The 27,537-nt window shown below is 45.8% G+C and overlaps 2 protein-coding genes across 15 annotated transcripts in view; both read left to right on the top strand.

Annotated features, from left to right (window-relative positions):
* The window catches only part of LOC310701701 (uncharacterized protein), a 36,742-nt gene that overhangs the window by 1,873 nt on the left and 7,332 nt on the right, over nt 1-27,537 (top strand). Inside the window, exons 2-5 of one of the 2 annotated variants that reach the window (XM_083492985.1) lie at nt 306-472; nt 1,920-2,064; nt 2,554-2,619; nt 3,477-5,090. In XM_083492985.1, coding sequence (XP_083349111.1) covers nt 306-472; nt 1,920-2,064; nt 2,554-2,619; nt 3,477-4,144 — 1,046 coding nt within the window. In that variant the 3' untranslated portion in view covers nt 4,145-5,090. Of the gene's footprint in view, nt 1-305; nt 473-1,919; nt 2,065-2,553; nt 2,620-3,476; nt 5,091-27,537 lie in introns of those variants that run through there. The other variant, XM_083492984.1, reaches the window with a different exon arrangement.
* Nucleotides 6,655-25,985, top strand: LOC310701125 (zinc finger protein 862-like). Of its 13 annotated transcripts, none has more exons than XR_014522929.1 (10): nt 6,655-7,173; nt 9,013-9,200; nt 9,475-9,601; nt 11,490-11,567; nt 12,120-12,200; nt 15,042-15,191; nt 15,267-15,469; nt 17,504-17,662; nt 21,876-24,752; nt 25,010-25,985. XR_014522929.1 is itself a non-coding variant. In XM_083491440.1 (9 exons), the coding sequence occupies exons 2-9, from the start codon at nt 9,126-9,128 to the stop codon at nt 23,721-23,723; spliced, it is 2,721 nt and encodes a 906-aa protein (XP_083347566.1). In that variant the 5' UTR covers nt 7,126-7,173; nt 9,013-9,125; the 3' UTR covers nt 23,724-25,985. The 13 variants fall into 13 exon arrangements, 4 of the variants coding, with proteins under 4 accessions (XP_083347565.1, XP_083347563.1, XP_083347566.1 ...); XR_014522931.1 differs by having other exon boundaries at nt 6,657-6,789; XR_014522932.1 differs by having other exon boundaries at nt 7,103-7,173; nt 8,961-9,200.

Here is a 27,537-nt window from a genome sequence, read left to right as displayed (position 1 = left end):
GGCGGGGTATAAATAATTTTTTTTATTATTATCAGTTATAATACAACAAACAAACATATAAACAAACAAATGAAAAGAGACCACCAGCTGAGTACTGATGGAACTCGTCATTCACAGATCATACGTTGATCAGCTGGGACTACAATTCCCATCATCCCTAACCACTGGTCTTCCTAGCTAGGGATAATGGGAGTTGTAGTCCAAAAAAACAGCTGGAGACCCAAGTTTGGGAAACACTGACGTAGAGGGGGAAAACAAAAGTATGAAGGATGGAATCCTCCTCACTCCCTGTCTCTCCTTTGCAGGCATTTGCAAGCTACACCCTATTTTAAAGGACATCTTCACAACAGCTCCACGTGTCCCAGGAGTGGTCCAGTTTAGGCCTCTTCTTTCAGCTCCTCCTGGCAGCACAATGGCTTCTGAGACACCGTCTGTAGAAGGAGCAGAAAGAACTGCCAGGCAACCATCCCAGGTAAGGAGAGGATTGTTTTGGGATAGGCAAGAGTGGATTGAGTCTCTGTGGGCTGAGTGGGGAGGGGCTCTGAAAGAATATGTCTTTTTAAAATAATAATAATAAAAATCTTTATTGAAAGTTCATAAAGTACATAATTATATGTGCACTGAACATGTTGAGACGTAAACAAAAAGAGAAACAGAACCGGTGCAGAAGGATAAATAAAGGGGGGAGGGGGGGAACCCAAAACTGCATACTTTGCAAGGTAGGTATTGTACTTCACCAGATCATTTGCAAGTATGGATTCCAAATATCATCGAATTTGTCCATGGCAAGTCTGCATTTATTGTATGCAAGTTGTTTGTATGTTGCGAGTTTGTATAAGTCTTCAATCCAGTCGTTGAAGGGAGCCGCATTTTTATTTTTCGAATTCATCAGTACAGTGGTACCTCGAGTTAAGAACTTAATTTGTTCTGGAGGTCCGTTCTTAACCTGAAACTGTTCTTAAACTGAGGTACCACTTTAGCTGATGGGGCCTCCCGCTGCCGCCGTGTCGCCAGAGCACGATTTCTGTTCTCATCCTGAAGCAAAGTTCTTAACCCAAGGTACTATTTCTGGGTTAGCGGAGTCTGTAACCTGAAGCATCTGTAACCCGAGGTACCACTGTATCAGTCTTTTTGCTGTGGTAAGGGCATGGGGAGTCCACTCGTATTGTCCTTTTGTAAGGTTCCATTTGCTGGGTATATAATGATATATAATATAATACACACACACTATAATAATGCCTTGTTGTCTCCATGGGAGCCAGTGTGGTGTAGTGGTTCAGAGCGGTGGAATCGTAATCTGGTGAACCGGGTTCGCTTCCCCGCTCCTCCACATGCAGCTGCTGGGTGACCTTGGGCCAGTCACACTTCTCTGAAGTCTCTCAGCCTCACTCATCTCACAGAGTGTTTGTTGTGGGGAAGGAAGGGAAAGGAGAATGTTAGCCACTATCACTATCCTTCGAGTAGTTATAAAGTGGGATATCACATCCAAACTCCTCCTCCTCCTCCTCTTCTTCTTCCTCCTCCTCCTCCTCCTCCTCCACGTTTGGCCTTATATCAGAACACCCTGCCAGATGGGGCCAAGGGCCCCTCTGGTCCTGCACCCTGTTTTCACAGATGCCACCCAGATTCCTGTGGGAAGCCCTCCAAGTGAGACCTGAGTCCAATAGCCCTCTCCCCTCTTGTGGTTCCCAGCAGGTATAACTGCTTCGAATTTTGGAAGCCGACGATAGCTGTCCTGGCTAATAGCCACTGATAGCTTTTTCCTCACCGTGAATTTGTCAAGTCCTCTTTTTGAGCCACCCATCTTGGTGGCCATCACTGAAAGATCTCAAAGGGACAGCATCCAACCACTGTGTTGCCCTTGCCTATCAGGAAGATGGTACATGGTGAACCTGTTACTGTATTTTTTCTACTTCCAGGGCCTGATGACCTTCCGGGCTCTCTTGACCTTCGAGGAGGTGGCTGTGTTTTTCACGGAGGAGGAGTGGTCTCTGCTGGATCCAGGCCAAAGGGCTTTGCACAGGGAAGTCATGGAGGACAATTATGAGACGGTGGCCTCGCTTGGTAAGGACACTTTTCTTTCTTATAACAATAACAATAATTTATTGGCTGGTTTCCAATAATAGGGAACCAGGCGGAGGGTCTTCTCGGTAGTGGCACCCGCCCTGTGGAACGCCCTCCCACCAGATGTCACAGAGAAAAATAACTACCAGACTTTTAGAAGACATCTGAAGGCAGCCCTGTTTAGGGAAGCTTTTAATGTTTAATAGGTTATTGTATTTTAGTGTTCTGTTGGAAGCCACCCAGAGTGGCTGTGGTATAAATAATAAATTATTATTATTATTATTATTATTATTATTATTATTATTATTATTCCACAGCATCATTCCAAAGTGATCTTGCTGGGACACAGGACACAGACGTGTTCTATTCACTTCATGCAGGAGTCACAAAATCAAAATAATACCTTTTATTAGCTTTTAAAAGGCTCGATTTTGAATTGTTGAGTATTATGTGACCAAACCTAAGCCACCTTCTCTGATTCCTTGACAGAGTCAGACCTCAATTCCTGTTGGAAAGGAGAAGATCTGTTGGGAAGAAAAAGAGAGACATCATCAGGTAGGAATTAACTTTGTTTGGGAGCCATCTTCATAATTTACTCACCTGTCTGCTACTTTGAAAGCAGTTTCCAAACCTTCATTTCAGAGCCCTGGTGACATGTTTTGCATGTAGATGATCTTAGATTTAATCCCTGGAATTTTGTGACTGCAACTAAAGTCATTGAAATCACAGAGCAGGTAGTGATCTTCCCAGTTTGGCTTCTTTCCCAGCTTTCCTAGACTTCTGTTCTCCTCCTTATTCTTGTAGAAATGTATATACCACTGTTGTTACAAAGGAGAAGATACCATGCACATCTAAATTTAATGACATCATGTGCTATATGGACCAGAAAGGAATAAGAGTTTGTGTGGGATTCTGGAATGTTCAAAAGGTGGCCTTGATTTCAGCAGTTCAGTCAGAGGGGGCAATCACAGAGATGCAAAAAAATCTGAGAAACACCTAATTGGGCTCAGTCTGTGATTGTTTCTGCCTTGAAATTAAATGTGATTCTTCTTAAAAGCAAGGTACCATAAAATAAAGGCACCACTTTAGAAATACTAATAGTATTAAAACAAATTGAAGAACTGTTATCAATAAACTTATTATTCCAGTGCATTACAAAGAATACCCATACAGTATTCCTGTGTCTTACCAGGTTGAATTATGTGTACCCGTCTATAATAAGCTAATATAATCATTGGTATTATTGACCAGATCTTATCAAACTATTCATATACAATAGGAGATGTACTTTCCCCCTAGTTCTTGGGAACAAGTTTTCTGTTTTGGTGATTTAAATAAAAGCATTAAATTTTTACAGGATGAAAAAGAATAGAGATAAAACATGCTTTCCACTTTCCTTCCACACTCTGCAGATGATGTACAAAACAACGAGCTATGTAGGGAACCACATATGGAGTCGTCGGCAGCAGCCAAGCCTGAAGTTGGAAAAGAGATGCTTGGAAATCACAAGGGACCCAGAATGCCTGAAAAAAGAACATACACTGTGATGAAATCATTTACATGTCTGGAGTGTGGAAAGAGCTTCAGTCTGAGCTGTAACCTTATTACACATCAGAAAACCCACGCAAAGGAGAAACCATTTAAATGCAGGGAGTGTGGAAAGTGCTTTAATAGGAGAAGCAGCCTTTGCAGACATTTGAGAACCCACACGGGAGAGAAACCATTTGAATGCATGGAGTGCGGAATGAAATTTAGAGCAAACAGTAACCTTACTGAACATCAAACGATCCACACAGGGGAGAAACGGTATCAGTGCATGGAATGTGGAATGAGATTTAGAGTGAGCAGTAATCTTACTACACATCAGAGGACGCACACCGGGGAGAAGCCGTTTAAATGCATGGAGTGCGGAAAGAGCTTTACACAGAGCAGTAAACTTACTGTACATCAAAGAAAACACTCAGGGGAGAAGCCATTTAAATGCGCGGAGTGCAGAAAGAGCTTTACACAGAGCGGTAGCCTTAGTAAACATCAAAGAACCCACACACGGGAGAAAACGTTTGAATGCATGGAGTGTTGAGCGCACCTGAGTCTTGAGTAGTCACCGTACTCGTCATAAAAGAACTCGCAGAGGGGAGAAACCATTTCAATGCAGGGAGTGTGGAAAGAGCCTTAGAGTGAGCAGTAAGCTTACGTCACCTCGAAGTACACCCACACAGGGGTGAAGCCATATAAATGCAGAGAGTGCAGAAAGACCTTTGGCAGAGTAGTCACCTCATTCATCATCAGAGAATCTACACCGGGGAGAAACCATTTAAATGCATGGAATGTGGAATCTGTTGGAGTAGTCAGCTTACTTATCAGAGAATCTACATGGGCGGGCCTCTGGGGAAAGCTGTAGCACTGGAGAAAATCTCTGATTAAGACCTTGAGGGATTCACTGCCTGTTGTGGTACACAGTCCTGAGATTCCTCTGGAATTTTGTTATTCCAAGTAAAAAGCAACAAGACGTTGGCACACACCCAACACTCATTAAAGCCTCTTTAACAGCCTAGTCCCCTACACAACCCAGGAATCATCCATAATCTATAACCGTGGTTCTCAAGCTCCTGTCTTCAAGGGCTGTCCTCAGTGACTGAGAAACTGCTGAGCCTATTTCTGGACCACTTAATGATTGTTCTGAAGTTTAGCAATCATAAGGTACTGTTCCAGATGCTGTACAGTGGTACCTCGGGTTAAGAACTTAATTCATTCTGGAGGTCCGTTCTTAACCTGAAACTGTTCTTAACCTGAGGTACCATTTTAGCTAATGGGGCCTGCCACCACGCCGCCGCTGCGCGATTTCTGTTCTCATCCTGAAGCAAAGTTCTTAACCCGAGGTACTATTTCTGGGTTAACAGAGTCTATAACCTGAAGTGACTGTAACCTGAAGCATCTGTAACCCAAGGTACCACTGTATAAGGAATTCAAATTTCAAACCAACAAAATTCAGTGACGAATAAAGCAATAAAGGTCCTCTTAAAAAATCAGTGTCGAGAATATGAAAAATATAATCAAAACACAATAGAAGTCTTTAATGTGATAGTTCCGCCGCACATTCTGTGGTCCACAATCCTCAGTTTGGGAACCCCTGATCTATTCCTAGTTTTCACCTCAACTTACTATTGGACCCCATTTTTCCTTATAAGGAGCTTATAAGATTTGGAAGGCTGGAAACAAGTTTCCAAGGATGAACTTTTTGAATGAACTTGGACTAGTTCATTCTTGATAAGGATGAACTGGAACTAGTTCTTGTTCCTTTTTTAAATGGGCTTTCCAAGCACTGGTCCCATAAATCCCATAGAAGCAGCTTCCCTTAGCATAGTGGCTTGGAACAGGGAGGGGAAGTTCTGCTAGATATCAAGGCCTGTCACTCTCCCCCCTTCTTTCTGGATTCCCTGCTCAAGATCCGTATGTCCTCTTTTTCCTTGTTTATTGTGTGTGCTTTTTTTTTTAATGCTGTGTGCTTTCATACTACCTTAAGCTGGGGATAAGTAGGATGCTATCGAAGCACCTCAGTCTGTCCCCATTTGCCTTTAAAGAGGGAAGCTCCAAGTCAGAATTCAATGGAAGTTGAACTGTGTACAAGGGGTGGACCCTTTTATGTTCACCTACTGGGCAAAACATTGGGTCTTGATCCACAGGCTGCCTGCTTCATCAGATCCTTTCCACTTGGTGACATGACCTTATTTTCAATGATTTGGTTCACATTCCATCTCGTTTCTTACAATTTTGGCAGACCTAGTTCCCCATTCTTACAGATTGCAGGGTGGCATTTTTATGTGTTAGTTGTAGCTCGCCTCTGGGTTTTTTTTTGGGGGGGGTAGGTGGGGGCAGCCACATGTTATGTAAAACAAGGCGTACCATGTTACATAATGGAGAGCCATTGCTCATCAATGGAAAAGAAAGCAGTGGTTTTCTTTGGCTTGAACCTCTGTAGGGGGAAAACCCAATAGCTTTGCCACGGTGAATTCTAGGGCTGGGCCACAGTGGGGCAAAATGTCAAGGGGGTACAAAGATGGCTGCTTGGGATGTGACAAGACATGCTTCCTCCTGAAGTGGTATTTCCTGATTCAGAACTGAATTTTGGTAGCAAGTGAAATACAAGTGGATGCCTGGGGGAATCGAAGGAATGAGCCTGCAAGCTGGCAAAGCTTGCCACAAGTCAACAATATGATGCAGAAGAAGAAGAAAGGAAAAAAGAAGCTAATATTGTTAGCTGTACTCTCAGAAGTATAGTGTCCAGATCAAGGGAAGCAATAGTACTGCTCTTCTGCTTGGTCATGCCTGAAGTTCTGTGTCCAGTTCTGGGCACCAGAGTTTAAGGATATTGGCAAGCTGCGACGTACACTGAGAAGGTTTTTCAAGATCATGAAGTTTCTGGAAATCTTTAAAGAAGGGTGAGGAGAAATCTTGCAGCTCCTTTCATTTAGTCCTCCAACTGGGCAAATGAAGCGAGCTCTGGTTCCTAGAGGGGCAGGAAGTTAAAATCTGGTTCCTAGAGAGGCAGGAAGTTAAAATCTGGTTCCTAGAGAGGCAGGAAGTTAAAATCGGACACGACTAAACAACAACAAATACATGAGAAAAGCAAATTCTATTTTACACAAATGAAAACGCAAGTCGAGCTCTTCTTCAGGCCTGTGCTCAGCTAACTCAGCTAAAATATGGTGGGCTGTCATAAAACAGGTACATGTGATCGCTCCTTTGCTATGCAAGATAAAAGTAGAGTTGGAAGGGACCTCCAAGGGTCATCTAGCCCAACCCCCTGCAATGCGGGTCATATTATGACACTTTTCCTGCTTGGGAGACTGCTGGCTACCGCTTTTTGGTTTATGTTTTTTCCTCCTTCGTGTTGTTTAAAAAAACTCCCTAAGAGCGTGTTAAAAGCTCGCCTTTCTTTGTGCGTGAATGCGCGCACGCACCTTAAGTCCTGCGAAGGGTTAATTGCACAGAGCTCTGCTTCCTAGAGGGGCAGGAAGTTGGCCTCGGAAGGAAGGGGCGGGGCTTCACCTATATTGCTTCCTCCGGGTTCCGGACGGCGGAAGGGAGCTGCTGGATCGGGCGCTACAGGTGAGAAGAGGTGTCAGGTAGGATGGAGGGAGGGAAGGGGAGGATTTGGAGCGGGGGCGGGGGAGCTGGAAGGAAGAGAAGGGACCCCACCCCACTTCCTTCCCATTCCTCCTCGGATCCTTCCTAAGGGGGTCTGGCCCAGTTGGGAAGTCAGAAATCGCTCCCAGTTTGGGGGATGCTCTGAGTTGGGCAGGGACGGAACTCTTTTCGGAGCCAGGAGCGGAGACGAGGTTGGAGGAGGACTGAGATGGCCAGGCTGACCTTAGATAGTGCAGTCTTTCCCCCCCAAAACTTGGGTCTCCAGCTGTTTCTGGACTACAACTCCCAACATCCCTATCTAGTAGGACTGGTGGCCAGGGATGATGGGAATTGTAGTCCATAAACAGCTGGAGACCCAGGCTTGGGAATCACTCATCTATATATGTATGATCTGTGAATGACAGTAGTAGTAGTAGTGTATGATCTGTGAATGACAAGATTCCACCTAAACATTAGGAAGAACTTCCTGACAGTAAGAGCTGTTCGACAGTGGAATTTTCTGCCAAGGAGTGTGGTGGAGTCTCCTTCTTTGGAGGTCTTTAAGCAGAGGCTTGACAACCATATGTCAGGAGTGCTCTGATGGTGTTTCCTGCTTGGCAGGGGGTTGGACTCGATGGCCCTTGTGGTCTCTTCCAACTCTATGATTCTGTGATTCTAAGTACTACCAGTAGTAGTAGTAGTAGTAGTAGTAAATATAATATTTAAATATTTATTTAATATTTAATATAAATATTTAAATAAAATTTAAATATTGAGAGAGAGAGAGAGAACAGCTCCTATCTGTGGGCTGTTTGGCTGCTGAATGAAAAGATAACAACAGGGCAACTGACTTTAGGGTTTGGTGGGTGTGCGTCAGTAAATGAGGGGAATTAAGACTAAGAGAGCTGAGTGGCCGGTGCTCGTGTAATCTCACTGTATACAAGTTGTACAAGTGACAATAAAGTATTTCATATATATGATCTGTGGATGACTGTAGTAGTAGTATATGATCTGTGAATGACAAGTCCTGCCAGTAGTAGTAATAATAGTAGTAGTAGTAGTAGTAGTAGTAGTAGTAGTAATGGGACGCGGGTGGCGCTGTGAGTAAAACCTCAGTGCCTAGGACTTGCCGATCGCATGGTCGGCGGTTTGAATCCCCGCGGCGGGGTGAGCTCCCGCCTTTCGGTCCCAGCTCCTGCCCACCTAGCAATTCGAAAGCACCCCTAAGTGCAAGTAGATAAATAGGTACCGCTTTATAGAGGGAAGGTAAACGGCGTTTCCGTGTGCTGCGCTGGTGCTGGCTCGCCAGAGCAGCTTCGTCATGCTGGCCACGTAACCCGGAAGTGTCTCCGGACAGCGCTGGCCCCCGGCCTCTTAAGTGAGATGGGCGCACAACCCTAGAGTCGGACATGACTGGCCCGTAAGGGCAGGGGTACCTTTACCTTTAGTAGTAATAATAATTTCCTCAGCCACTCTGGGCGGCTCCCAACAGAATATTAAAAACACAATAAAACATCAAACATTAAAAACTTCCCTAAACAAGGCTGCCTTCAGATGTCTTCTAAAAGTCAGGTGGTTGTTTATTTCCTTGACATCTGATGGGAGGGCATTCCACAAGGTGGGCACCACCACCAAGAAGGCCCTCTGCCTGGTTCCCTGTAACCTCACTTCTCGCAGTGAGGGAACCGCCAGAAGGCCCTCAGCGCTGGACCTCAGTGAGCTCAGTTGTCTGTTTTCATTTGCTTGTGCGTTTGTTTACTGTATTATAGCAGAGGCTGCAGATGGCCGACGTCCCTCCGATCTCCTGTTTCTCCCCTGCAGGCACAGGGTGACCCCGCTTGACGGCTGCAACATGCTTTAAAGTGCATCGGGGGAGCAGCTGTGACTGCCGCGGGGGTGGCCCCGTTCATCCTTCACGCCCTGGAGGCAGGGCTATGGCCTCAGGTTCACAGCCGGGTCTGTCTCTTCCTTGGGGTGAAGTTGAAAGAGCTTCCTGGCAGCCACCTCAGGTAAGGGGAGGAGAATCCAAGAGAGTGATGCGAGTTTCCTGGGTGCCTCTCTGTGTGTGGAGACGCAAGGGAGACTGAAAAAATATGCCTCTTTTTTCCTTTCCCTTCCCTTCCTTCCTTCCCTCCCTTCCCTTTCCCTTTCCTTTTTTTTTACTTTTGGCCCAGCAAAAGTGGCCGTGATGGGGACTGATAGATAAATGGAAGCACAATTGCATCTATTACGTCTCCTTACACGCTTGGGAAATGGTGGAATGAATTCTACTCCTTTGTCCAGGGCCTGGTAACCTTTGAGGACGTAACTGTGTTTTTTGAGGCAGAGGAATGGGCTCTTCTGGATCCGTGCCAAAAAGCTTTGCATAGGGAAGTCATGGAAGAGAATTACGAGACTGTGGCCTCTCTAGGTAAGGCTGCTTATTTTTTCATTCAATAATAGATGTCTGAGGAATGAATTTAGTAGCCCCGCTCCATACGTCCTTGTAATTGAGCCTTTTCTGATGTTATTGAGCAGTTAAACACAATTGCACTTTCTATTCCATTTGCTGCTTCAAAGGTTGGAGCCCGTATACTGCTCGGGATTTAGTGAATGCATGTCCACTAGTAAAGGTAAAGGGACCCCTGACCGTTAGGTCTAGTCGTGGCCAACTCTGGGCTTGCAGTGCTCATCTCGCTTTAATGGCCGAGGGAGCCGGCGTACAGCTTCTGTGTCATGTGGCCAGCATGACTAAGCCGCTTCTGGCGAACCAGAGCAGCGCACGGAAATGCCGTTTACCTTCCCGCAGAGTGGTACCTATTTATCTACTTGCACTTTGACATGCTTTTGAACTGCTAGGTGGGCAGGAGCAGGGACTGAGCAATGGGAACTCACCCCGTCGCGGGGATTCGAACCGCCAACCTTCTGATCAGCAAGTCCTAGGCTCTGTGGTTTAACCCACAGCGCCACCCACGTCCCACATGTCCCCTAGCTTCCTGTTAAAATCCTGCAGTTTTTTTATTCTGCAAATGTTCTGGGCTTTTTGCTTACTCTCACTTTTGTTGTGCTGTAGGTGTAAAAACATCTAAGCAAATGGACCCACTTCATTAACTAGCAGGGAGTTTGAGCTTTTGGGCCACTCCGGCAGACTTCTGTGGATGCCACATGACAAATTTCTTCATTTTCCACACGGAATCCAACATCCCTGTGGTTTTTGTCCTGCGAATCAGCAAGCACAGCATGAGCACAACAACTTAAACACTCAGCAATTGTTTTAGCAGTTTTTAATTTGTGTGGGTTTCATTTGTTTTCATTGAGGGTGGGGAGATGTGGCTGGGATACTAATAATAATTTTATTATTTGTACCCCGACCCTGATTGGGTTGCTCCCACCACTCTGGGCTGCTTCCAGCATATACAGAAACATAATAAAGCATTAAAAACATCCCAATACAGGGTGGCCTTCAGATGTTTTCTAAAAGTTGTTTAGTTCTTTATCTCAGCATCTGATTGGGGGGGGGGTGTTCCACACCTCGGGTGTGACTACCAAAACGACCCTCTGCCTGGTTACCTGCAACCTCACTTTTCGCAGTGAGGGAACTGCCAGAAGGCCCTCAGTGCTCCATCTCAGTGTCTGGGCTGAATGATGGGGGTAGAGATGCTCTTTCAGGGATATAGGGGCGCAAAGGTACAATGCTGACCCTTAGAGCATACTCCTGTTCGTTCCTTTGCAAGCACAGCTTATGTTCACTGTATTTTTAAAATGTGGAAATAGCTAAAACAGCTGTGGAACTTCTCCAACTCTCCCTTGGAAATGGAAGCATTTTGCACTTCAGCATGTTTCAGCAAAGACATCCTTTTTTGAACCTGGGGAGAGCAGTGGTTCAGGGTAGGGGGAGGGATGATGTGGGAGGCAGGGCAAGCTGGGAAAGGGGCATATGGCACAGACAGTGACTGTATGGTGTGCCAGCAAAACATGGGGTGTTTCGATTGTCTTGTCAGCCAGCCCTCAGGTCTGTGGCTCCTGTTGCTGAATACCAGGTCGGTTCTGAATATGACCTCCTTCATCCCTGAACTGATTGTGGATGAGGAGGCCGGTCTGGTCTACATCACGGAGACCTGAGTGGGTGAGCACGGTGTCCACTTGTTGCGGCATCCGGGCAGACATGAGGGTTGGGTAGGGGTAGTTGCTGTGGCCTATAGAAATTCCATCTCACTCTCCAGGCTCTCTTGTCCGGTTGGCTGGCTTTGGAATAGCTGGATATTTTGTGGTGAGTAAGTAGAATCGGACGTAATTGGTCCTGTGTGTTTCCTTCAAAGTATCAGACCTCAATTCCTGTTGGGAAGAAGGAGAAGATCCACTTATCCGGCATCCTAGAGAAGAGGAGATATCAATCAGTAAGTGCCTAGCTGTCTTGTGGGGCTCCTTTTGGTCTCGGTATTGAAAGATTTTTATGCAGTGACTTTCAAAGAGAGTTAAGTAAATTCACGGAAAGTAAAGCTGTCCATGGCTTTTAGCCAAGACAGCTATATATCAAACATCTCTGAATCTGGGAAGAACAGCAGGAGAGGGCTCTTGCCTTTATGTCCTAGTGGAATCCCCATAAGGATCAAATTGGCCTGTGTAGGGATACGGGACAAGACAAGCCTTTTGGCTTCATGCAGTAGAGTTCCACTTATACAGAGAAAAGATGGTCTCCTGGTTGAGGTTTCGCTTCCACCTTGCCTTGCATTAAAGTAGCTGCTTTGGCTTCTAGAATGCCTCTTAGCTGAGCTAAATGGGCAGTGAATGGCGGCTCCCAAGCACCAGATTGATTCCTCTGGGTCCACACAACCATGTTCTGACTGATCTTCTTGGTTTTGGGGAGGGGAACATAGCAGTTAGCAAACTTGGAACGCCTCCGTCTTTTGTACTCAGAAGTAACTAGCCTGTTTCTGTTTCTGTGGCAGATGTTCTGAAACCAGATCTTGTCTCTATTCCCCGCGAAAACCCAACAGGACAGGCCTCCGAGGAAGGGAAGAAATTGGCAGGTACTGATATTAACAATGTCAATGAAAGAGATTATAATGAGAACAAAACTATGGTGCAATATCTATGCTATTTAGGCTAAAATCAAAGTTTGCCAGTGAAATACACCCCATCTCTCTGTGTTAAATAAAGCTGTGCACCAGATCCAGCCCAAACACTGATCCTGAATGAAATTGCATCAATTCGGGCTTGAACCAGATTGGCTTGAACCAGATTGGCTGGAGACAGACAGAGATTGTCCTGAATCACTTTGGCCCACCTGAGAGATCTGGTACTGATAAATGGCAAGACAGTTAGGTGACAGGACACAGTAGATGCAACAGAGAATGAAAGACATGAAGTCTTAGTAGAAAATAAATCCTCTTAATTCTCTCAGAATTCCTTTGCAGTAAACATATATCTTCTTCTTCTTTGGCAATCACTTGTAGCCAAGTAAGATTGTCTTCCATAAACAGTTTTAACAGTGAGTCCATAAGAAGAAGAAGAGTTTGGATTTGATATCCCGCCTTTCACTCCCTTTAAGGAGTCTCAAAGCGGCTAACATTCTCCTTTCCCTTCCTCCCCCACAACAAACACTCTGTGAGGTGAGTGGGGCTGAGAGACTTCACAGAAGTGTGACTGGCCCAAGGTCACCCAGCAGCTGCATGTGGAGGAGCGGAGACGCGAACCCGGTTACCCAGATTACGTGACTACCGCTCTTAACCACTACACCACACTACACACATAAGTGACCATGGAGGCCAGTTCTGGATCTACATGTCCTTCCACAGTGGGGACATAGGTTTCCAGGCAGGAATTGATCACGGTGAGGGTTTGCCAAATGTGCCTTCCTCTTAGCACCTTTCTCCCTTTCGTCCTGAGTTTGTTGCTTCTTCAAAGCCCATGACACCTTTGGTAAAGGCTGTTCTCCAACTGGAGCGCTCGCAGGCCAGTGTTTCCCAGTTGTCAGTGTTTATCCTACTTTTTTTTAGATTTGCCCTGAGAGAGTCTTTAAAACACTTTTGTTGACCACCAGCATTACACTTTCCATTTTTAAGTTTGAAATAGAGTAGTTGCTTTGGAAGACGATAATCAGGCATCCACACAACATGACCAGTTCAACAAAGTTGATGTTGAAGAATCATCACTTCGACACTGGTAATCTTTGCTTCTTCCAGTACACTGGCATTAGTTCGCCTGTCTTCCCAAGTGATGTGTAAAAATGTTTGGAGACATCGTTGATGGAATCTTTTGGAGAGTTGGAGATGGCGTTTATAAGTGGTCCATGTTTCACAAGCTTACTGGCAAACAATGGCAGATCTCTCCACATGTGCAAACAAATCCTTCTGCAGAAGCAGTTCCCATTACCGTGTTTTTCGCCCCATAGGACGCACCGGCCCATAGGACGCACCAAGTTTTTTTGGGGGGAAATAAAGAAAAAAAAATTATTTCCCCCCCAGGCACTTGTGGGGCCGGCAGCGGGGAGAAGCGCTCTTCTCCCCGCCGCCCGCCTGCAGACCAGGTCTGGGGACAGCGGGAAGACGCACTGCGCCTCCCAGCTGTCCCCGGAGCTTGCGGGGCAGGCAGTGGGGAGAAGCGCTCTTCTCCCCGCCGCCCACCTTCAGACCAGGTCCGGGGACAGCGGGAAGGCGCGCTGCGCCTCCCAACTGTCCCCGGAGCTTGTGGGGCAGGCAGCGGGGGGAAGCGCTCTTCTCCCTGCCGCCCGCCTGCAGACCAGGTCCGGGGACAGCGGGAAGACGCGCTGCGTCTCCCAGCTGTCCCCGGAGCTTGCGGGGCTGGCGGCGGGGAGAAGCACGCGTCTCCCCGCCGTCAGCCTCCAAACCACATCGGGAGACAGTGGGATGGCGGCGTTCCGCCTCCCCGCTGCCCCCCGACCTTGTGGGGCTGGCGCTGCGGCTCTCCTGAAGCCTGGAGAGCGAGAGGGGTCGGTGCGCACCAACCCCTCTCACTTTCCAGGCTTCAGCGAAAGCCTGCATTCGCCCCATAGGACGCACACACATTTCCCCTTCATTTTTGGAGGGGAAAAAGTGCGTCCTATAGGGCGAAAAATACGGTAGGTCACAAACAGCTTTAGAGAGCAGTGCTGGTTGGGAGAGGCCTCTTCTCTGCTCAAGGAAGGTGCGCTGCTTCTACCCATCAATTGATAGGTAGCTGTGAGTGTAACTTGCTCCAGCAGAGGAAGAATCAGAAGTTTGCTTTAAGCTCACAGTATCACCCTTACCTGCCCCACACATGTTCTCATGTATGATGTCAGGTGCAGGGTGACTGGGGAAGAGGTCCTTAAACTGATCTGCAGGACCAAAAGGGGCCAAGTTTGGTCTGTGGGCTGGAGGTTCTCCACCCCTGTCTTGCACTATAGGGTGTTCAGAAGTTAGGTAAAGGTAAAGGGACTCCTGATTGTTAGGTCCAGTCGTGGCCGACTCGGGTTCCGGCACTCATCTCGCTTTATTGGCCGAGGGAGCCGGCATACAGCTTCCGGGTCATGTGGCCAGCATGGCTAAGCCGCTTCTGGCAAACCAGAGCAGCGCACGGAAATGCCATTTACCTTCCCGCCGGAGTGGTACCTATTTATCTACTTGCACTTTGACGTGCTTTCGAACTGCCAAGTCAGCAGGAGCAGGGACCGAGCAACAGGAGCTCACCCCGTCGCGGGGATTCAAACCGCCGACCTTCTGATCGACAAGTCCTAGGCTCTGTGGTTTAACCCACAGCGCCACCCGCATCCCTTGGTTCAGAAGTTAACCACATTTAAATTTGGCATATAGTAGGGAAATGGTCTGTGATTAGATCCTTTGTTTTTCTCTTGAGATTCAAACATGCTTCTCCTCTCTCCCCACCATCAGATGATGTGCAGAATAATGGGAATTCTAGGGAGCGATGGTCGCCAGAGATCATCAAGAGCGAAGTGACAGAAGAGATGACAGAAGAGACGCAGTACAATGGGAGTTACAGGCAGCAATGGATTTTGCCATCGGGGATCGTCAAAACTGAAGGCGCAGAAGAGATGCAAAATAATGAGAATTATAAGCAGCAATGGATTTTGCCATCGGGGATCGTCAAAACTGAAGCAACGGAAGAGATGACGGAAGAGACACGGCAGAATGGGAATTATTGGGAGCAATGGACTTTGTCATCCGAGATCGTCAAGAGCGAAGCAATAGAAGAGATGACTGAGAATCTGATGGGAATAGAATGGCAAGAACAAAATAATTCCAAGTGTGGGAAAATGAAAGCGTTTGATGCTCAGAATCCTAACATCCAACCGACTCCAGTATGTGTGATAGTGTTTACATATAAATTAGAATTAAGAAGGAATTGCAAAATGCAGAGGGGAGGAACCTTGAATGCAGGGAGTGTGGAAAGAGCTTCAGACAGAATAACCACCTTAATTAATCATCAAAGAACCCACACCAGAGAGAAGCCGTTTAAATGCACTGAGTGTGGAATGAGCTTCAGCCTTTGCACACACTCTGCATATAAAGGGAGTAGAAATAAATGGAGGGACCGGAGTATTTTCGCATTGAATGAGTTTACGACTTCTATTGTTTGGAAGGTGAATCAATCAGCGTAGAGAAAAATGTAAGTGAGTTTTGATGGAAACAGTCTCAATGTGTGCAAGATGACCGATGGCCATTCATAGCTGCCGTAATTGATGACAATGCAAACTTTAATAGCTGTATTGGAATGAAAAAACGTTCCCACAATTCAAGCTAGATAGCAAGTGACCTCCTCTGTGAGTTCTTATCAGGGTCAGACCCAGGCATTCTGCACCTGGGCCAGCCAGTCGGAATAGGACTTCGGACAGGTAGTGTAGCAAGATAGGGAAATGTCTGGAGAGCTCAGGTGGAACATGGGCAAACATGCATTGCACACTTTCTAGAAATTGTCTGCAGCCTAATTTGGATGGAAGGCAAGCTTAGGGGAGATGAACATGAATTATTATTTTTTTAAAATTTTATTTATATCCCGCCCTCCCCAGCCGAAGCCGGGCTCAGTGCGGCTAACAACAATCAAATAATCAAACAATCAAATAATCCAACATTCTAAAAACATTTCATTATAAAAATTAATTAAAATCAAATTAATAGCAACCGTTGAGCAAAATTCTGTGCAGGTTGCCAGAGGAGGGAGTCAGGCTGGGCCCTGAGCAAAGGCCTGGTGGAACAGCTCTGTTCTGTCTTGCAGGCCCTGCGGAAAGATGTCAGATCCCGCAAGGCCCTAGTCTCTTGTGACAGAGCGTTCCACCAGATTGGAGCCGCAGCCGAGAAAGCCCTGGCTCTAGTTGAGGCCAGCCTAACCTCTCTGAGGCCTGGGACCTTCAGGATGTTTTTATTTGCAGACCGTAGGTTCCTCTGTGGGGCATACCAGGAGAGGCGGTCCCGTAGGTACGAGGGTCCTAGGCCGTATAGGGCTTTACAGGTTAAAACCAGCACCTTAAACCTGATCCTGTACTCCACCGGGAGCCAGTGCAGCTGGTATAGCACCGGGTGAATGTGATCTTGCAGCGAGGACCCCGTAAGGAGTCTCGCCGCGGCATTCTGCACCCGCTGGAGTTTCTGGGTCAGTCTCAAGGGCAGCCCCACGTAGAGCGAGTTACAATAATCCAGTCTGGAGGTGACCGTCGCATGGATCACATTGGCTAGGTCAGGGCGAGAGAGATAAGGGGCCAACTGCTTAGCTTGGCGGAGATGGAAAAATGCCGCCTTTGTTGTAGCTGTAATCTGCGCCTCCATAGAGAGGGAGGTATCAAAGATCTTATTGAATGAAGTCTTATTGAGAAGTTTGGGGCACTTAAGTTTGTGAATGAATGGGTTCTGCAGTGATTTGAGGAGAGCAGGTTTAAGGTGTGAAGGCATGCAAAGGTATGGGGGATACCATAAAACCTAGCTGACCTTGCAGGCGGGAAAGCAAATACTGTATTGGCTTTTCGCTTTTGCAAGCTCATTTTTGGGTGAAGACCAGGGTGGATTTTATTTAAATCAAATTGAATCAATTTAAATCACTAGTCAGTAAAATTTCATTTAAATCGTTTTTTTACAGACTGTCTCCTTGCTGATTTCATCTTAATATTGACAACCAGAGGAAGGTTTCATTTTTGGAATAATAAATTTTCATAGTTTTTTTACAGTTATATAAAAAATTACTGATTTGGTTATACTATTAGAAATACATAGATAATTATGAAATCATGATGAGGTTTAATAAGTTAACTGTTTATATTTGGGCAATGCCAGATTTGTTAGGAAAACCCAGCAATAAGGGGAAAGAGTCTAGCTGCTCTAATACTTGTATTATTAAATCTCAGAGGAAAAAAGTGAGGCCATCTACTTTTTCGAAGTGGAAGCTAGAAAATCCGTGGCTGGAAATGTTTGCTGATGTTATGATCTGCCTCGTCTGCAAAGAATTTGCACGGGCCGAGGATACGAGTTTCGTGAAAGGCTGCACAACATTCAAGATTGAAACGGTGGGTTTATATTTATATTCTGCAGATACAATTTGCCAAATTTGTTAAATGTGACAGTTGTTTGGTTTTTTTAGTTAAATGGTCTGGGGAAACCAGCCATTAACAGCGACAGATTTTAATAGGGCATCATGAGAAGCAGCTGCCAATTTTCCCTTGTTATTATTAGGCTGCAAATTACTTTTGCAGCTGAAACAAGACACAGATATAAACATCTCCTAGCTTTCATATACTGTAATTTTCGCTCCGTAACACGCAATTTTTTGCTCCTAGAAAGTAAGGGGAAATGCCTGTGCGTGTTACGGAGCGAATGCACTGGATCAGAGCCGTGGCTGCCGCCAGTCAAGCAAAGCGGGAGCCGCTTGCAGGGCTTTGCACGGCTCTAGCTTTGCTTGCTTTACAGCCAGGAGGAGGGGGAGGAGCCGAGGAGGAGGGAGGGAAAGAGGGCAGCAGGCGCTTACATGGGAGGAGGGACAGACGGAGCCATAGCAAGCTGGGAGAAGGCAGGCAGTTCAAAGCCAGCAGGCGCTTTTAAAGTAGCCAGCAACAGCTGCTGCAGCCTCAGCTAGCAAAGGTCCCAGCGCTCTCTAAACGGAGCAATGAGGCTGCAGAGGGACAGGAGGGCTTGGATCAGGAAGGATAAAATTTAAGCAACCAGCAGCAAAAAAACCCAAAACCAACCTGGAGCTCTGAGCCACGAGCGCAGTGAAAACCAGGAAGTAAAAGAAAAGGCTATCCCCCGCTTCTCAGCTGTTTTCAGGCAGGATAGATTCGAGCAATGTCTGGGTCCTAGTGCCCCTACTGCTTTTTTTGTGCTCCATTCTATTGCTGCTGGTGGCTGCTTATCACTCAAACTGAACCTGATACCAGTAGCCACCTGTACAAACAAAGTAGAAGGCTGCAAGGAGGAGCGCTTTTACACAGCTAATGGCGAATCCCCTGCAATCCAAGTCCTCCTCACTTGCTCAAATCTATTCTGCCTCAAAACAAGGAGCGGAAGGAAAAGGCTGCAAACTGTTAAATGGAAAAAACCCCAGGCACAGGGCAAATACCTTAAGTATACCTTTAAAGCAACAGTGCTCTTTCCCTCCCTCCTCCCCGCTCAGCTCGCAGAAAAGCTCCTTCTCCACCCACCCCACGCGTGCTCCTTGTCCCTTGAGTGCTTTTCCTTCCCTCCCCACTTAAAACGTGGTTACAAAGCACGGATTCACATGGATCCTCAGGATTTTTGCACTGGGTCACCCCAAACTCACCATCAGATCACATGTCTGTGGCCACAGCATGAACCACAAAAATCATACATCTACTGTTTCGTTTAGAATATTTTTTTTCTTGTTTTCCTCCTCTAAAAACTATGTGTGTGTTATGGTCAGGTGCATGTTATCGAGCAAACAATACGGTATCTTGTTTTGCTGCTCTGAGTAGGGTTGCCACTGCTGCAACAGAAATGATGGAAACCTATAAAGAATTCTAGCCCGTGGTGGGTGCTACATCTGCACAGCTCCTCTTGTTTTTTCCTGTGTGACATCATCTTTGCCAGACTCCGTGCCTTCAGGCAAACAGCCTCCTGCTTATTCGTGCACACCTCGGAAATGATCTCTTTCAGCTTTTGCCTTCTGGAAGAAGGTACAGGGTTACAAAGACTAGGACTAGCCGCCTGAGAAAGAGTTTCTATCCAAATGCGATTTTGGTTTTAAACGCAGTGTAAGGAGTCTCTATGGGAGTATATTGTTTTAAAAATGGGGTATCAGGGTTTTTAGGGGGCTAACCAGGTTGGGATGGCTGGGATAGCAGGCTTGTTGGGTTTTGAATGTCTTATGTAGACTTTTCGATTTCATTGTTCTGTATGGGACAATGACAATAGAGATTATCGTATCGTATGGTATGAAACAAAACAGATGAATGGCATTGGGTGTTTTTGTTCATTAGTTCTTTGTCCTTATAACCATGTCTGTTCTGGTTTTTAAAACGGCAAAACGTTCCAGCCTGCAATTAAATAATGCCCTAAATTATTCTTTGAGCTCAGAGCTGGCAGAGGAGGAACTGACTATCATGCCACCACCAGGCTCCCGTGGACCCCAAGGCTGGTTGCCTGAATCCTGCAGAATCACAAATGATGTAGATCCAGCCTTGCTTGCTGTTGGAATCGAGTGCTTGTACTACCATTCCTTCCACTACCATGAGCAGAAATAGGCTGCAGAAAGGCAATATTTCCTCCCCAGATATATTTTATTAAATTTCCAGAAATATCACATATGCAGTCCAATACATAATAGATTTTTCTTTTGTTTTGACGACTTCCCATCCCGTTTTCCGTGGTGTATTTATTTCTCCCCTTGCTGAACTTTGTCTTCTTTCTCCTATACTAAGGATGCAGGTGGCACTGTGGTCTAAACCACTGAGCCCCTTGGGCTTGCCCATCGGAAGGTCGGCTGTTCGAATCCCTGTGACAGGGTGAGCTCCCATTGCTCTGTCCCAGCTTCTGTCAACCTAGCAGTTCGAAAACATGCCAGTGCAAGCAGATAAATAGATACCGCTGTGGCAGGAAGGTAAACAGCATTTCCATGCGCTCTGGTTTCCGTCACGGTGTTCCACTGTGCCAGAAACAGTTTAGTCATGCTGGCCACATGACCCAGAAATCTGTCTGTGGACAAACGCTGGCTCCCTCGGCCTAAAAGATGAGTGCCACACCCCATAGTCACCTTTGACTGGACTACCACTACCAATAATAATTTATTTATTTATTTATACCCCGCCCATCTGGCTGGGTTTCCCCAACCACTCTGGGCGGTTCCCAACAGAATATTAAAAACACTAAACATTAAAAACTTCCCTAAACAGATGTCTTCTAAAAGTCAGATATTTGTTTATTACTTAACTGCCCAGGGGTCCTTTACCTTTACCTTTTACCTACAATAATCTCTCATTCCTTCTGTTGCTCATAGTTCAAATATTATACTATAATATTACTTTAAATAGTCCAAAAAAGGCTTCCATTCTTCCATAAAACAACCATCATTAAGCTGTCTTATTTTAGCTGTTAACTTTGCCAGTTCAGCATAGTCCATCAGTTTGCTTTTCCATTCTTCTTTGGTGGGAATTTCTTCCTCTCATTTTTGTGCAGAAAATATCTCGGCTGCTGTCATTCCATACATAAATAAATGCTCTTCAGCACTGATTCTGGATTGTTTTATTTGATGTTTTAATGTGCTGCAAACTGCTTTGATTTTTTTAATATATGAAAGTGGTATAATAATAATAATAATAATAATAATAATAATAATAATAATAATAATAATGTGATGCAGCAGCAAAAAAAGCTAATGCTCTTGCAGGCTGCATCAATAGAAGTCTAGTGTCCAGATAAAGGGAAGTAATAGTACGACTATTGTGCCTTATTTATTAATTTTATTTATTGAATTTATATATCTCCCTATACCTGGTGGTCTCAGACAACACTTGGAATACTGCGCCCAGTTCTGGGTGCTACAGTTTAAGAAGGATGTTGACAAGCTGGAACGTGGGCAGAAGAGGTTCAACTAGGATGATTAAGGGTCTGGATACCAAGCCTTATGAGGAACAGTTGAAGGAGCTGGGTATGTTTAGCCTGGAAAAGTGGGGACTGAAAGGAGATATGATAGTCATCTTCAAATATCTGAAGGACTGTCCCATGGAGGAGGGGGCATGCTTGTTTTCTCCTGCTTTGGAGGGTAGGACTCGAATCAACGTCTTCAAGTTGCAAGAAATGAGATCCCAACTAAACATTTACAGTAAGAGCTGTTCAGTTGTGGAACAAACTTCCACAAGATGTGGTAGACTCTACTTCTCTTCCAACTCTATGATTCTTCTCTTCCAACTCTATGATTCTCTCTTCCAACTCTATGATTCTTCTCTTCCAACTCTATGATTCTATGATTCTATTCCTTCTTTGGAGGTCTTTAAGCAGAGGCTTGACAACCATATGTCAGGAGTGCTCTGATGGTGTTTCCAGCTTCGCAGGGGGTTGGACTCGATGGCCCTTGTGGTCTATTCCAACTCTATGATTCTATACTTCCTTGGAGGTTTTTAATCAGAGGTTGAATGGCCGTCTGCCATGGATGTTTTAGTTGAGATTCCTGCATCGCAGGGGGTTGGACTAGATGACCGCTGGGTCCCTTCCAACTCTTAAGATTCTGTGATTCTATAATAACAAATTTTATTTTTGTTACCTTTTCAGATAAAAAAGCACGGTGCATCTGCTACTCACCAAAAAGCTTGCCGTGCTCAATTAGCCAGGTTGAATCCAATGTCCGCACCCCTGTCAGTCCCGACGGTGCAGGAATTAAGAACGATGGACAGCAATTTGCACAGTAACTTGGAGAAGCTGTTCAATACGGCATACTTCATCGTCAAGGAGAACTATTCGTTTGACGACTTCCCGGCGCTATGTGCACTGCAGAAGAAAAACGGCTTGATAGTGGGCGAGACGTACAGGAACGACAAAGCAGCCAAGCAGTTTGCTCATTACATTGCGGAAAGCCTTCGGCTGGAGCTCAAGCACAAACTGAGCAAAGCAAATTTCTTTGGGATTTTGGCCGACGGCTCGACGGATAGATCGAACGCGGCTTCCGAGATTGTTTACTTTTATTATATAAATGAAGCGGAAGTGAAATGTAGTTACGGAGCCCTTAAGGAATGTCCTAGTGAGGATGCGGGGGAAGTGAAGTCGACCATTGAGTCGGTTCTCGACGGATACCTACCCGATTGGAAAAGCAAGCTGACGGCCATAAGTTTCAACGGGGCTAGCGTTGATACGGGCAACGCGTCTGGGGTTGCGAAATTGTTCCAGGACAGCTGTCCAGGTCTGGTGGCTGTGCACTGCGTCGCTCACCAACTGGAGCTTGCGATAGGGGATGCCTTAAAGTCCGTCAAATTCGCCGGGCTTGCCGAAGACGTCGTGAAGGGTATATACACGTTTTACCACAGTAGTCCTAAAAGGGCAAAGGAGTTGAAAGAGATCGGCGAAGTCCTGAACGAGAAAGTGCTTCGCCACATGGGTATCACCGGAATCCGGTGGCTGCAGTCGAAGAACTCTGCCGTGAAAGCCCTGGCCAACAATCTGCCCATAGTTGTGGTGCACTTGCAGCAGATTGTGAGCGGCCCCAGCACAAAGCCAGACAGGAAAGTGGAGGCCAAGCTGAAGGGGTACTTGAAGCGTTTGAAGTCGGAGCGGTTTGTCAGGTTTTTGTTTTTCATGGACGACGTTACGCACACACTTACGAGGCTATCCGAGGTGTTTCGGAGGAAGTGTGTGTCCGTCAGCGATGTGAAAACCAGCTTGACGGCGACGAAAGAGAGGTTGCAGAGGATGGTGAGAGACAGCGGGCCTCAGCTGCAAAAGTTTGAAAGTGCCGCGCAGCTGGAAGGCGGCGTGTTAGTGTACAAAGACGTGGAAATCGTTAGCAGCGCAAGCGAGGTCGGCTGCTTTGAGGAAGATCGGCGGGTCTTGCTGAGTTCAATCGTGGAAGCGATCGACAAATGGTTTGACCGCATCGGAAACGACAGAGTTCTGCGAAACGTGGAGATATTTGACCCGTGCAACATACCCAAACCGGTCGGTGGAAGGGACACGTCCGCAAGTAGCCACGGAGAAAAAGAACTGAGTGAACTATTGCAAGCCTTGCCCAGCAACGTGAGAGTCGACAAGGAAGCCATCTTGGAGGAGTATCAAGAGTTCAAAGTGTGGGCTGGCAACAAGACAAACATCACGTGTGAAGAAGCTTGGCAGCGCCTTCAAGCAGAGTCAACGGCTTGTGCTTCGTATATTAATATATGCAAAGTTTTGAACTTCTTACGAGTCCTCCCGCTTAGCACTGCCGAATGCGAGAGGGGGGTTAGCCAACTAAACCTGGTTAAAACGGACAGTCGGAAACGTCTGCTTGCGACGACCATTGATGACTTACTGATGATCAAGATGAATGGTCCGGACCTAGAGGTTTTCAATGCTGCAAATGCAGTTAATTTGTGGTGGAACGATGTTGCCAGGGGCCGCATTAGAAGACCCCACTTTAAAAACAAAGACTAGGGTGTTTTAAAAACCGAAGTATAGTCCCAATATTTTTATTGTATAAACAAAATGAAACAGGTAAGTGTGATTTATTCATTCACCTTTTGTAGCAAGCTTTGCAGTTTTTTTAGTCCTTGTCACAGAACTCATAACAAATTTATAGTAATCTTGGCAAATAAATTAGTCTTACAGATTGCTGTAATGATAGTGCCAAATCCTTATAATTGGTTTATGGCTTTGGCATAATTCAGGGCCGAATCTTAGGTTTTTTGTCACCCGGGTCAAAGACCCAGTTTGGCCGCCCGCCTCCCGGATGTGTGTTTGCATACATACACAAACAAACAAACACATCAACACATTTATTCTTAAAGGGCATAACAAGTAGGCAGTATATCATTTGAATACAAAGAAACCTTAAGAAGCATTATGACTGTATGGCCAAAGGGGCAATGAGCATCCCTTTCAGTAAAAGCAAATTGTAAAAGTAGAACTTCCGTGTGCAGCAATTGTCTATCTGAGGTCAGGTTTTGAATTGGATTTAATTGGTCACAGGATCATTAAAAGACTGCATTTCCATAAGATCAGCCAAGACCCTCTGGTTTCCTTTTAAAATACTTCCCCCCCCTCTCTGAGGCTTTTTGCCACCCACCCTACTTATTGGTTCTGTGCAAACCCTTTCAAGGAGTTTTGACGTGTGAATTTACTCCTGAGTAAGCTTCAAGAAGATTCCTTTCAATTATTATTTTTTTGATTATTCATTTTAGGAAATGATGGTTTTGTGGTCGTTTTAGGTTCCATGTAAGGTGGAAAAAATGCTTTTTGCTAGTCTAAAGTAGAAAGTGCCCTTCCGTTACAATCCTAATGCAACCAGACAAGAGCTTGCCAGGGAACTGCCTCTGGCAGGAAAAATGCTCACACACCCCTTACTTTCCTGTGTGTAGATCATGCGTAGTCTGTAAAACGACTCAACCTTCGCTATTTAAACACATTCAAAGTTCTGAAGGAGTCATAGAATTGTAGAATTGGAAGGGACCCCAAGGATCATGGGTAAGCAAACTAAGGCCCGGGGGCCGGATCCAGCCCAATTGCCTTCTAAATCCGGCCCGCGGATGGTCCAGGAATCAGCATGTTTTTACATAAGTAGAACGTGCCCTTTTATTTAAAATGCATCTCTGGGTTATTTGTGGGGCATAGGAATTCATTCATTCCCTCCCCCCCAAAAAATATATAGTCCGGCCCACCACATGGTCTGACGGACACTGGACCGGCCCCCTGCTGAAAAAGTTTGCTGACCCCTGATCTAGTTCAAGTGATTCTCTTCCTCAGATTCTCAACCCTCCATCCCTCCATTTCTTTTTCACACAGTAGCAAAAACCCACAGGGGATCCGATCTTCTGCTTCACTGGGGAGAGCCACGCTGCCCCTTCAGATTTCCCAACTCTTCCTGTCCCTGTAATTGAACCTGCTTCAGCTTCATGGGGAAAGGGGAAGGATGGATCTCGTGGTTGCTATTCACTTTTCCATCTTTCTCTCTGGCTGAAGCCCAGACATGCTAGGAGCCTCAGTGATGATGATAATAATAATAATAATTTATTATTTATACCCCGCCCATGTGGCTGGGTTTCCCCAGCCACTCTGGGCATCTCCCAGCAGAATATTAAAAGCATGATAAAACATCAAACATTAAAAACTTCCCTAAACAGGGAATGCCAACCAAGTACAGTGGTACCTCAGGTTACATACGCTTCAGGTTACAGACTCCGCTAACCCAGAAATAGTGCTTCAGGTTAAGAACTTTGCTTCAGGATGAGAACAGAAATTGTGCTCCAGTGGCGCGGCGGCAGCAGGAGGCCCCATTAACTATAGTGGTGCTTCAGGTTAAGAACAGTTTCAGGTTAAGTACGGACCTCCGGAATGAATTAAGTACTTAACCCGAGGCACCACTGTACTGGAATAAAACTTCACTGTCGTAACAGAATAATTTACACACTGTCAGAATGGAAGAATGCATTTGCCCATAAGAAATTCAAAATCTAACAGTGATGCTACAGCTTTGCACAAGTAATAAATAAAATACTGTTGTCAAATAATGCAGTGCCACGTGCAAATCTAGCACAATAATTTATTTTATACCTGTACATATACACATACATGCTGGTATTTATAAATATTACTTATGCAAATTGCTTGCGGTTGGCTACTGTTGCCGAGGCTGAGCCCCATTTATGTTTGTGGTGTCCAATTCACAATTGCTATTAAAAATGTGGTATTAAAAATGTGTCCCTGGTGTGAATTGTGTTTCATTTGTTAAGAAAGAAAGAGATGATTGTAATTGGTAAAATGTGCAACTGAATTGTTAAATGCATTTTAGCGTTGATGATACACACAATTCATTTTTTGTTTTGTAATCGCGTAAAAAAATGGCAGCTAGGCATTCGTTGTGGCGACCGTTGTCTATGTTTAAGGTGCCATTTGGCAACTAGCTTATATACTTGGGAGATGTTTCTATCTAACAGTAATGACTTCCAAGTACAATATAAGTACATCCTGATACATTTTATAAAGCTTTGACCAGCTCAGGGTCCGTGAGAGCTTTTCCCTGCTTCTCCTTGACACAAGTTGCTAGACGTGTGCCATGCCGGTTCTGATTTCAAAAGGAGCTTTGAGAAAAGTTATTGCTACCTCTGAAATTCATGGGACGCGGGTGGCGCTGTGGGTTAAACCACAGAGCCTAGGACTTGCCGATCAAAAGGTCGGCGGTTTGAATCCCCGCGACGGGGTGAGCTCCCGTTGTTCGGTCCCTCCTCCTGCTAAGTAGATAAATACCGTAGGTACCGCTCCGAGGGGAAGGTAAACAGCGTTTCAGTGCGCTGCTCTGGTTCGCCAGAAGTGGCTTAGTCATGCTGGCAGCATGACCCGGAAGCTGTACGCTGGCTCCCTCAGGGGTCCCTTTACCTTTACCTAAAGGTAAAGGGACCCCTGACTGTTAGGTCCAGTTGCGGATGACTCTGAGGTTGCGGCACTCATCTCGCTTTACTGGCCAAGGGAGCCGGCGTACAGCTCCCGGGTCATGTGGGCATTATAACTAAGCCGCTTCTGGCGAACCAGAGCAGCGCACGAAAACGCCGTTTACCTTCCTGCCAGAGCGGTACCTATTTATCTACTTGCACTTTTATGTGCTTTCATCCTGCCAGGTTGGCAGGAGCAAGGACCGAGCAACAGCATTCATAACCTGTAAAACAATCTTAACAGTGATAACAAAAGAGTGACCAAAAAATAAACTAAGCACTGTCGAATTCATACACAAACTCTTTTCAGCCCTTGTGACTCAGCCATGTTGTTGTTGTTGTTTAGTTGTGTCCGACTCTTCGTGACCCCCTGGACCAGAGCACGCCAGGCACTCCTATTTTCCACTGCCTCCCGGAGCTTGGTCAAACTCATGCTGGTAGCTTTGAGAACACTGTCCAACCATCTCATCCTCTGTCGTCCCCTTCTCCTTGCGCCCTCAATCTTTCCCAACATCAGGGTCTTTTCCAGGGAGTCTTCTCTTCTCATGAGGTGGCCAAAGTACTGGAGCCTCAGCTTCAGGATCTGTCCTTCCAGTGAGCACTCAGGGCTGATTTCCTTCAGAATGGAGAGGTTTGATCTCATAGGAGATATGATAGCCATCTTCAAATGTCTAAAGGGCTGTCACATCAAAGAGGGAACAAGCTTGCTTTCTTCTCTGGAAGGTAGGCCTCGAACCAATGGCTTCAGTTTACAAGGAAGGAGATTCCAGCTAAACATCAGGAAGAACTTTCTGACAGTAAGAGCTGTTCAACAGTGAAACGGC

This window comes from Podarcis liolepis (assembly GCF_965112155.1).
Source record: "Podarcis liolepis genome assembly, chromosome: 2".
NCBI lineage: Eukaryota > Metazoa > Chordata > Lepidosauria > Squamata > Lacertidae > Podarcis > Podarcis liolepis.
The sequence above is the reverse complement of the archived record's forward strand: the minus strand, read 5'-3'. Positions and strand labels throughout refer to the sequence as shown.